The sequence below is a fragment of the Theobroma cacao genome, chromosome 5 (genome assembly GCF_000208745.1).
Source record: "Theobroma cacao cultivar B97-61/B2 chromosome 5, Criollo_cocoa_genome_V2, whole genome shotgun sequence".
Lineage (NCBI taxonomy): Eukaryota > Viridiplantae > Streptophyta > Magnoliopsida > Malvales > Malvaceae > Theobroma > Theobroma cacao.
In genome coordinates, this window is record NC_030854.1 from 29,275,323 (window position 1) to 29,287,940 (window position 12,618).

General features: G+C 33.9%; 1 protein-coding gene across 1 annotated transcript; it reads right to left on the reverse strand.

The window, feature by feature from the left end:
• Nucleotides 10,267-12,082, reverse strand: LOC18599184 (vinorine synthase). Its single transcript, XM_018121247.1, has one exon. The coding sequence runs from the start codon at nucleotides 12,028-12,030 to the stop codon at nucleotides 10,684-10,686; it is 1,347 nt and encodes a 448-aa protein (XP_017976736.1). The 5' UTR covers nucleotides 12,031-12,082; the 3' UTR covers nucleotides 10,267-10,683.

The window sequence follows — 12,618 nt, forward strand, 5'->3', positions numbered from 1 at the left end:
TTTTTTGTTGAGGGGGTTTGAAAGTCTATTACTAGAGAAGGAATTCAGTTAGTAAGGTAGGTAGCGAATTTTATAGCTTGTCCCTAATAAAATTGAGGCATGTTCATGCCAAAGAGAGGCACGAACCACTTCCAATATCTATCTATTTTTCCTCTTTGCCAATCCATTTTGCTGCGTATTATAGGTACAAGAAGTTTGATGATGAATCCCATGATGCTCAAAAAATCGTTAAGAGATCCATCATACTCAGTACCATTGTTTGTTGTAAAGCACGAATTTACTTTTGGTACTAAGTGCCCACCATAGTATAAAATTTCTAAATGCTATGCATACATCACTTTTATTTTGAGCAGAGATATCCAAGTCATCCTAGTGCATTTATCAATAAATGTAACAAAGTAACGAGCTTTAGAGATAGAAGGAATTTTTGTAGGATCCCAAACATCAGAGTGAATAACATAAAACGTTTTAAGCTTTTATTCAAACTTAGTGGATAAGAAATACGATGGCTCTTAACTAGTTCGCAAATATCACAATGAAAATCCAAGTTATTCAAACTTGAAAATAGATGTGGTTATAACTTTTTAAGATAACCAAAGGAAAGATTTCCCAATCTTCAACGCCATAACCATATAGTCGCTCGAGCTTTGTCTTTATTTCTAGTTATATTCGCCTTGCTGAATTTTGGTCCCCCACTTTCTGTTAACTCCAAATAATAGAGTTTGCTCCACTTAACACCATAACCAAGAACCTTCCGAGTCAGAATGTATTGAAAAATGCAAAATGAGGGCTAAAAGGTTGCAGTGCAATCAAGAGTAGAGGTAGTTTGGCTAACAAACAAAAGATTACATTCAAGGGATGGAACAACAAGAACTATTTCCAATGTAAGAATATTGGATAATATGACAGATCCCTTTCTAATAACATGACATGTACTACCATTAGTTGTAAAGATAACAGATTGAGAAGAAGGGAGGATTGATTGTAACTGACTAAAGTCCTTAGTCATATGGTCAGATGTACCTGTATCAATAATCCAAGTAATATTCTTAGAAGTTGTAGAGAATACTGATGCCTTACCACCTATACTTGAGTAGGCAATGTTTGCCGTAGGCTTTGATTGTTTTTCTTTTGTGGATGTCACCATGGCTTTCCCTATAATCTTCTTTCTAGGTTTCTTTGTGAAGTCCCACTACTCAAGATAGCCATTGATTTCATAACATCATTGTTTCGAATGACTTGTTTCACCACAATGAGTACATACCAGAGTGTCAGATTTTTTGGTTGATTGATTACTTCAATTCTTAAAAGAGCTAGATGATGGTCCTTGCTGAGTTCGGTTGGCTAGCATAGCTGTGCTCTCAAGATTCAGATGAGAGCCTCCCATTGTCTGTCTTTGTTGATATTCTCTCTTGACATAAGCATATGTGCTTTCCAAATCAAGTTTTGGATATTTTCGTAAGATTTCTCCACAGACCTGATCAAATTCAGAGTCAAGTCCACTTAGAAAAATATGGACTCGAAGTCTAGCCATTGCGAAGTGCAATTGGACTACACCTTCAACTGTTCCTTCTTGCGACATAGTCCTGTGACCAATTTCTTAAAAAATAGCCACAAGTTCATTATAATATATTGATAATGGTCGACCATTTTGTTTGATAGAGAAATATCTCTAATTCAATTCAAAAATACAAGTCTCGTTCAATCCATAATAGAATGTTTTTGATACAGCTTCCCATATTTCCTTGGCTATGGGAAGACGAATAAATTGTTGCATCAGTGATGGACTCATTAAATCAATAAGCCAGCTTTTCACTTTGTTATCTTCAATAATCCATGTTCCAAGATTTAAATCTCTGGGTGTAGCTTTTTTGCTTCTCCGGTGAGATATCTAACTTTGCTGCGAGCACCAATACGTATCTTCATGAATTGAGACCGCCATGAGTAATTTGTCTTATCCAGTATAATACCGATAAGAAACACAAAATTGTCTTGGTGAACAATAATTGGTGGTGTTGGGTTGCCAGGTATGGTTGGAACCATCGAATTGCTTGGTTTGGTTGAAACAGTGGAATTGGTTTTTGCCATGCAGTTTCACATGAATAGAAGAAAGAAAAAAATGTGATGGTGATTTTTGAGTACAAGATTCACATTAGAGACTTCCTTTCATATTAGAAATGCTTTGATACCATGTAGAAAATATTCAAAATCTAAGCAAAGAATTAAACTGCTTGATCCAAAAATAAAGAATTACATATGGGGCTTTTTATAATAGCTAACTAAACCTAAACTTACTTGGTGTGCAAGTAAAGTACTTATAATAGCCAATTCAACCTAAACCTACTTGGTGTGCAAGTAAAGAAAATAGTAAATAAGGAAGTATTTTAACCCTAGACTTCCTTGAAGTACAAGCAAAGTAAAAAGAAACTAGGAAAATATTCTCCCTAAAATATTCCTAAAACCATCACTTTAGATAGAGGCAACAAGTTTCTTGGCCATTTTTGGAGGACTTTGTGGAAGATGTTTGATTTATCATTGAATTACAATAGCACAGCTCATCCACAAACTGATGGCCAAACTGAATTAGTAAATAGAACCCTTGGCAATTTGATTTGTAGTATTTGTGGAGATAGACCGAAGCAGTGGGACTTTGTATTGGCATAAGCAGAGTTTGCTTATAATAGTGCTGTTTGTAGTGCCATAGGAAAATCTCCATTTTCTATTGTGTACACAAAGTCGCCACAGCATGCTCTTGACTTGATCAAGTTGCCTAAAGTTCCTCGATTTAGTGTAGCTGCTAAAAATATGGCTAATTAATGGCAAGATGTTCAAGCAGAGGTGAAATAGAAATTAGAGCAAGCTAATGCCAAGTACAAGAAAGCTGCAGACCAACATTACAGAAATTTGATTTTTGAAGTAGGAGATTCGGTGATGGTGTTTTTATGAAAAGAAAGGTTTCCAGTAAGAACTTATAGTAAGGTGCAGGCTAAGAAGTATGGACCATACCAGATTTTGAAGAAGATTAATGACAATGTATATGTTGTAGATCTGCTAGACACAATGGGAATTTCCAAGACATTTAAGATGACAGATATTTACCCATTTCATTCATTAGATGAACCTTTATAATTAGAAATATCGATAAACTCGAGGTCGAGTTTTTCTCAAGTAGAGGGGAATGACGTAGATAGTCTAATAGTCTAACAAGTAATTTTAATATTTAATATTTTTCTTATTTAGTATTTAGGGTTTTATTTTTATTTTATTTTACTTGGACGACAAGTAAATATGGGTTTAAGAATTTACTTTTCTTGTACTCCAAAGAAGTCTAGGGTAGCATACTTCCTTATTTTAATTTACTTTACTTGTACTCCAACTTTAGATTAAGTAGGATTAGACTATTATAAATAGCACTCTTAAACTTAGTTATTAGACAACTTAACTTATTTTCTTTGAATTATTGAATAATATTTTATTTTCTCTCAAATTTTGAGTGTAAGTTTCTGTGTTTGAAACTTGGTTATCAATCTTAAAAGATTTGTCAAGTGCAAGCTTTTGTTTTCACACTAACTCGCTGTGTCACATGAAATTCCCCTCCAATTAAGAACAAGACACCAAACTTTCCAGCTAAAAGAACATGTGATAAGAGTATGGCTGCAAGTTTCCAACTCCGAACCACACCAAACACAAGAAATTTGATCATCATTAAGAGAAACATCAGGGGAGGCAAGGAATTGCTTAGTAGGAATAGAATTATTTATCCAAATTTGTATAGTTGTCAAAAAAATCAAAACATAAGCCACCGCATCAATAAAAAAGTGATCAACTTTCGCATTTTGGCAAAGTTGCAAGAATATATACTACACCAATAACTGTAAAAATTGTATGAAGCGTAAACAGTCGCCATGTATTTTGCTTGACTGGTAAACTTTATATGTTCAGACAACTTTAGTGTTTGAAGAGGTTGTAGCCAGTTAAGCGACTTCTCTCCAAATATGAGCAACAAAAACTTCCATTGAGGTGAAGGTCTTCATTTTTGAAACATGGATTGGCCTGCCGTTTTTGTCTGTGAAGGGCCAAGATTAAAGTTTTGGTACATTATAGTATCCAAATCCTGCAAAACTAATGGGTTTGAAATGGAACTCACAACATGGTAGATGTTGATGTCTCCTTTCTTTGTTATACCAATGTGCTTTGCCATTGCTACCAAGGTAGCATTAACCAATATGTCAGCTAGGACCTGAAGGTGTAACTTCCCACTTGGTAATGTCTATTTCGAGAGAGGGAAGGAACAGGCTAAAAAAATTAATGGATAAAAATGTGCTTCATTAATTTTAAAAATTATCATGTTATATAAGATGCAATTTATTCATTTTTCACAATTTTTTCCTCTCACGACTCATTTGCCTTTCTCTTTCTCTTAGGTGACGGTGGCAGCATCAGATCAACGCTTTCCACGACCAAATCCGACTGTGAAAAGCCTTGAATTCAACATCCTTCGTTGTATCTGGTCGAGGAAGTGCCAGATTTGACACTCCCTGGTCATATTCCAGCTATCAAATGTGGCACTTCACTACTTAACATACCCTAAAAGTATTGTGGGAAGGTCGCAATATCTGACTTTCACATGACCTAACAGCTCCTTTAGTGTGAATAATGTTTGCCAATTCATGCATAATACTAACAATCATCATTTTCAACTGGTCAAGCATATACTCAACAGTCTACAACAGCATTTTGCACGTTCCTCGGTAGTAATCCTATTTCCTGAAGTGTCAAGAAACAACCAACTATTCCTCACTCCAGTGCCGTGGTCGAGTATCGTGCTCTTTCTTCTACTACAGTGGAAATCACTTGGTTGTCTTTTTCTATGCAATATTAGCATTCACATGTCCACTTTGCATCTCTCCATCAACCCAGCATTTCATGAAAGAACTAATCACATTGAAATCGATTATCACTTTGTTCGCGTAAAAATGGTCCTTGAATCTCTTGTTACACAATCCTCAAAACATCAAGCGCGTGATGTTCTTCATAAGCCTTATATATCTTAGGTGTCCATCCATTGTCAAACTAGGTCTTTGACTCCCCAACCCTGTTTGAGGGGGAGCGTAAAGAGACTTGACGAATGCCAAGCACAAGTTAAGAATTAAGGCTGTAATGCAGACTGACTTGATCTACTACTGAATTGCATATTCTTTGCAGATTCTTTGGAGTATCTTAACATATATTTGATTTACTACTATATTTATAATTGTAATTATATTGTTATCATTTATATCTTCATATATTTGTATATATATCCCTAGTCAGTACAATATCAAACTCATTGAAAAAAAAATTAATGATTTACGATCTCTATATTCTATCTTATAAAACTTCTTACTCCTCTCCCCTGGCTTCTGTCTTCTCCCCACGTCTCTTTCTCATTCACTCCCAAACCTTTTAAAAAATGTCATAGAATACCTGTTGAAACTCAGAAATCCCATTCATATTCTTTTGAACCCGTGTCGCCAACATACGAGCCTGCTTCTAAATTTCATATTGTGATATAGATCCGTTTCCATATATTAAATACACAATCCAGGGATTGTACGTGTACGATTGCAGCATCGACACTTTCATTTATTAAGTTGTCTTGTACTGCACCTCGATTGATTTAAGCTCACTGAATTTTTTTTTTATATAAAGCCAACCAGTACTTTGTTGACATCCTCAATTGTTTTTGGGTATCTGACTAGCTGTTACATTGTGGATCATCAATTCTTTTTGTTTTGTTTTTAGAAATAGTTAAGATGTATTATACACCAAAAAGAGATAAGGATGAGACAAAAAGAGCCCACGGCTACATTAAAAAACTGCCTGTGGGATCATCAAGTTTTAAATGACTGAAAAATATTTGACTATTTGATATACGTTGTGGACCATGTCATGCTTTTAAATGATTTGACTTTTCAGAACAGAGTCTTTTTATATGATTGAATATTTTTATGAACTTTTGCCTTTCGCTTTTTATATTTATTATTTTTTATATAAAAAATAAATAAAAATATCAATCAAACAAAATTTTAAATTTATAAACTATAGTTTTAGACAAATTCTATGTCTGATACTTCAACTAGCATTAAGGAGTTTTCACAAAAAAATAAATTCTTTTTTAGTTTGATTTCTAAAATTAAAATATAATCAAACAATTGACTTAATAATAGGTGAATACATTATAAAGTTAAATTCAACCTCTTTTTGTCTCCAAATAAACAAAAAAAAATCCACCACCGAAGTAATTTTCGGTGTCTACATCTTCAGATTAGGCTTCTATCGGTTCATAAACCGCTATCTTTTACTCGAAATTATAAGAAAAACCAAGTAATTGCACCTGCAATTGGTTTGCTGGGAGTTATGAGAAAAGCAAATTGATTGTACTTGCAATTGGCAACTAACAACTAAAGTTGATATAGAAAGAAAGTGCAAAGAGACTGTATTTGTTTTATGTTGGAATTTATGATTTTGGGCTCCAGCTGAAGGTTCGAACTTGAAATCTCTAGATTGAAAATTCAAGCTTTAATTTACTATTAGATTGTCCCTCTTTGAGGTTAGAAAGATTGTATTTATGACATTAATGATGATATATATATATATATATATATATATATATATACACAATATTATCATATTAAATCTCTCTTTCTTAGATTTTTTATTTATCATTTGTTTGGTTGAGATATTTTTTCTTTTCATTTTTTGTTCTTTGTTAGTGTTTTTTTATATAATTTTTTTATTTTTTGCAAAAAAAATAAAAATATCAACTTAATGTAGCTTTACTTTTCTATATGCAAAAATCCATTCTTTTAATTGCAAATACATGTACAAAAGTTTTCAATGAAAATTCACGAGTTCCTTTTTTTTTTTTGGTTGTTTCAACTATAAGTCACCGCACTTTTCTTTTCTCACGATAACATCTTTACTTCAATGATGCTGCTTTTTTTTTTTTTGGGAAATAATATTTTACAATCTAATCATTTGAGGAAAATAAACTTCTATCACATCATTCATCATCAAGTCCCAAGCTCCAGTTGGACTGTCAAAAAAAGCAAATCCTTTATTTGTAGAAAAACCTTTGTTTGCCATAAAGTCAACTAGCACATTTCCTTGAAAACATGATGGAAATGGACTTCCCATTGATGATGAAGTAGACTATGAATTGCTTGAATTACGTTCGAATTGAAAGATGGATGAATCAATGAGTAAGTAATGGTTTGTGTCCAAGTTTACTGTCAACTTGAAGATCAATCTTTCAATGGCCTAAGTCCCAAGCTAGGCTCAATACCTAGTATACTCCCCAAAGTTCTACCTCGCTTAAGTACGCGATAGTCCGTATGACGCTTAAGTGGATGTTTCCCACAAACCAACTAATAACTTATGTATATCTGAACAAACATCAATAATAGTCACAAATTAGTGTAAGGCAATGTAACATCGAAATCATAAGGTATAACGAATTCCATATGTGCAATCACTAAAGTCACATAAAGAAAATATTTTATTAATATCAAGATAAATACAAAGGGACCAAGACTTTCCATCGTCGGGCCATAAGGGTAGCCTTAGATGGTTCACTATGGACATACCTTTACTAGTGAGGCAACCAAATAATTCATCGACTGCTAAACTCCTATAAAGAGTTTATGAGGTTTTACAAGTATTTCATCAAAAGCCATTACAACAAGTGAGATGGGGACATTCTTTTTCTAAAGGAATTTTGCCCTAAAGATCTAATAAGAATTTATAGAGATGTTACCAAGTGCCATTACAATGTTTAACAAGGGACATCTCCCTTGAGGGTACAAAAGACTTAATCTCCTAGGTAGTTCTACCTTGTCATAGCTCTATATAAGGTTAGGTCATGATATCCTCTCCCACTCAATCTGTTGACATCTTCATTGGCTAGTTGACTTGGAACTCTTCAATCTTCTACTTAAAGGCATAGAGATCGGTTTCCTTCTCCTAGGTGATTTCATCTGGTCCCAAACCTTCCTATTTCACCAAAAACTCTTATGTTGATCGTCGATTGATTATGGTTGTCCTCTCTGCCAAAATCACCTCTACTTGGCGTGGTGATGGTGGGTTGGTGGTGATGGTAACTGTAATGTCAGATGGTTTTATTAGGTTGGAGAATGGACAAACAAATATGTACAGAGAGGAATTGGAGAGAAGAAGAGAGAAAGAGAGACTACTAAAATTAGTTGATCATTTTTAATGAAACCCCATATTGTACACGTTGTAAAGACCTCGAGGGTCCATGTTCCAAGTTGAAAATGGTTTTTGTGACATTTGACTTTTGAGGCATTACTTGCTGCAATTTGATTTTAGAGGCACTTTATGGTTTGTGAGCATTTTGTTTATATCATAAAACTTATTGAATATTAGAAGGTTTTGGTGTCTCTATCGTATAGCTTTTAGCTGCACATTTTATATGCTGGCATATGATTTAAGATTGCAGTCATATAGTATACAGCTGCACTTTAATTTTGCTGTTGAATCCCATAAACAAGTGCAGCCATACTTTTCCATACATTGGCTAAGGCTGCACCTAGAAAATGTGCAGCCTTAACCTAAGGCTGCACATTTTTCACCTATAGCTGCAATTTTTTTTGCAGCCAAAGGTGAAAGATGTTGTAGTAACGTTTCTTGACATATTTCTCCCATAATATATAGTTTTTCCATAACTAAAATAAGAAAAAAAGCCAAGAATTAAAGAAATTAAAGAAATGCTAAGTTCAAAGAATTTTCATCAAAAAATTTTTTTTAATGAAGTTATATATAAATAATACTATATAAACGTTATTCTATTATGAAAATTTCACCCATCGAATATCAATCCTAGATTCATCCCTGCCCCTTCTCCCTCCCAAATGTACGCTTCTATCAAAAGAATTGGGTTTGAGTTCCTCAATTTTCAAATTAAAAAGGAAAGAAAAACCTATAGTTGCTCTTTGATTGTCCATTTGCTTCACGTTTATGTTATTCTAAACACTTTCATCATACTTTTAGATCAAAAATTGGAAAAAAAAAATTGATCAGACAATTTGATTAGTTATTTTCAATTTATTTGGCCAGGCATACATTTCAACTTCATATATACCAATAATTAGATATATATTACACCAAATAACTGCCAGGTTCAGTACCAACAATACACAAAAATTACTGGAAAGCATGTCTGAAGTGGAGAACGAGAAGTTTGGGTTTGACGTGAAAAGCATAGATTGGGAGCATTACATTGTAAATGTGCATATTCCTGGTTTAAGAAGGTATGTCATGAAGGAGAAAGGCGTATCTAAGCTGTAGGTTGTGGCTGCTAATTGTGCAAAAATGTTGCGAAGCCTAGTCGTGCATATATACATTGGATATGCGAGCAACATAGTTACAAATAAATATTGTCAGTCCATACATATATTTGGCAAGTGCTTTCTTGATGTTTGTCACGCATGAACTACTTAATATTTTCTTCATTCGAATGACACTATATATAAAAGGAAGGCTTAAATAAGTACAAATTATACATGTAATTTTACATTTTGTTTGTTTATACATGTAAGCACAAAATAAAAATTATGTTATGGAGTCATTGTATTTAGAAGGAGCTGCTTATTTTGTTTCTTTTTAGGTGTTTGATGTTTTGTCATGGTTGGTCGTTTTGGCTTTCTGCTAAGCCCCATTTTTTGATTTAAAGTTTTTAAAACGTATGCTTCAACTATTATTTAAAAGATAAAAAAAAAGTTAAAGATGAAAAAAGTGAATAACAATCCAGAGTAATATTACTATCATCCAATTATGAATGCTAAGGAGAGTCGGAAGTTTGGTTAATGATATTATTCTTTCCGTCTCATATATAATGTTTGATTTTAATTTTACACAAAAGTTTAAAAAATTTTAAATTGAATTTTGATTTTCATTGTTTATAAATTTTATTTACAAATTTGTCCTTGAAAAACTAAAATAAAAAATAGTAGATAGTTATATTTAAGGGTAATAAGGAAAAGTGATGGAAATGATTTTTTTTTTTTACTTTTTGTAAAAAAATTAATTTGGGACAACTAAAATTATGCAAATAAGATAATATTATAGGACCAAAGGAGTAGCTTTATATGATATCATCGTCAAAGTGATCCAATTTTACGAGATAATACTAAATTTTCCGATATCAGTTGTTTATGATAAGATGCGATACCAGATAATGAAACAAAGATTGCGATCAAGTGCAGTTTAAATTAAGAATAAGAAATCAAATTTGATTATCAATCTTGTCTGGAGGAGCTACCATTCTTTTTTCTTCGGTTTGCTCCAGCTTTCTTTCTACGATGTTGTTCAGCCGGATCTTTTTACCAGGAGCTGTTTCTGCCGGATGCTGCCAACTTCTCATTGAGCAGCTTCGATTTATTGAAAATATTTTGTTCTGACTCTATTAAGCTAGCTTCTATGCCAAAAGGAGTCCCTTACCACTAAAGTAGAAGACTCTCCGTGGCATCCTTACTGCTTATTCAATAAAATACCAAATTACAAAAAAAAAAAAAAGAAAGAAAACTTACAAGCTAGATTTATGAGCCAAGAGTGATTCATCATGCATAAAATTCAATATCCTAGCTCGACTCATATTTACGATGCATGTTGCATAATAAGCTATCAAAGGCAATCAGATGGGATTATTACACTGGGGTTTGGGGAAGCATATTGAAGGAAATCAGGATCATTTTCCAGTATTTCCATTTCTTTTTCACGCAGGGTTATCCAAGTTTCTATTCCTCCAGCGTTCCAATCAGCTTTTTGGAATACGATGGAGCTCCTGACCATTGCACCAATTTCCCCTACAAGCCCAACCCAAACAGGTTTTCCCCATCCAAAATCGGCTTCACCAAAACCAAAATTTAACCAACTTGAAAAGCAAAAATCTTCTGGGTTTTCCTTGGAGATCTCTTCCAAGGATTTGAGGTACTCAGAAATGCCTTGAAGCCTTGTATCAACTCGGTGAACATTCAGGAAACTCTCAGTTTTTGCATATGCTTCTCTTAATAAGATTACATGTTCATGTAACTCTGCATCAATATTAGCGAAGTCGCAGACTGCAGATGCCCACAAGAAGCCGTTCCCAATAAAATTACTAGATAAAGGTGGCATCATTTTTTCCCTAATGTTAACTGCTTGGACAAACATGGAGGGTTTATAGGCACCGACAGATGCTTTCTTGGAAGCAGCCAGGATAGATTTCCATATGAAACCAGTCATTGCATCAATCCGAGTTGGATTTACAACATTTTCGCTTTTTGCTTTACCCTTTAAGGTGGCAATGGCCCTAGCATCAAACACAAATCTCATCATCTTATACTTACCTTGGTTAAACCAAGAGCTTTCTGCAAAAGATATATACTTCTTTAGCAATGATTCGTCTGGAGGGAAACGTAATGCTCCCTCAAACATACGGGGATGTACTACGTTGTCATGACAACCCCGTGACGCAGCCACCCAACTTTTAAGGAAAAGACTCAGGGTGCTTCCATCAAAGATCTTGTGCGAAGCCACCATACCGAGTGCTACGCTCCCACAATCAAAAACGTTTAGCTGTATTGCTAGCAGAGCAATGGATTCAGCGTTTGATTCCTGGGGTTGGAATGGAACAAATTGGTTAAGCAACTCCAGCTTCGGATGCTGAAGGAAATCAGACATACGACTTCCCACATGAGCTTCAATATATGGAACACCTTGCTCAAAATCATCGATAAAAAGGTTGTTTTTTACTCTGCCAGAGACCGGGTATAAGGAATTTAGAGTATCAGAGAGTGATTTTTTGAGTTTAGCTGAGATGTGTAAGTTATTAAAATGGGCATTATCTTTGATACGGTAAAAGAGAATGAGTGGAACAAAGGCTGCATTGGGAATGAGTTGGTCCAAAAAGGAAAGTTGGAATGGTTTCAGAAGATGGAGTCCTGGTGAAGAAGGTTTGATGATTTCTCTTGAAACTATACCAAATTCCATACTAATCACACTAATCCTTTGGAAATATTCTGCCACCCAACTTTTGACTATAAAGAAGATTTAGAGGGGGTTGGGTTATGATGTCCGCTTGATGTTGAATATATATATATGGATGCTTACCCTTGCTGTTATCTATATTAACGAGTAAATGTCAAGAAAACTTACTAGATATTTGGATTTAGCGTTGACATTACTACCATTATCCAGAATATGTAAATGGTAAAGTTAGGGAGCCATGACTTATGACTAGAGTCACTTAAGGACCAAGCTACCCGTCTGAGCTTATAAGCTCAGGCTATTTCGCATGTCTTTGGATTGAATTTCTTAGTCAAGTCTACCATTAGGTAGTTTAAAATAGAGATGAGTAAAATCAATTCAGACCAATTACTTACCCAAACTTAATGTGATTTGGGTAAAACGATTCGGTCTAATTGATCAAAAATATTTGGTCCAACTAATTTTTTGATCGATTCTTGATTTTAAAATTTTTGGACTAATCCACCCAAAAAAACCAAACTAATTATATATATAATATTTTTTATATATATNTAATATACTTAATATATATTAGGGCATTATATGTACATA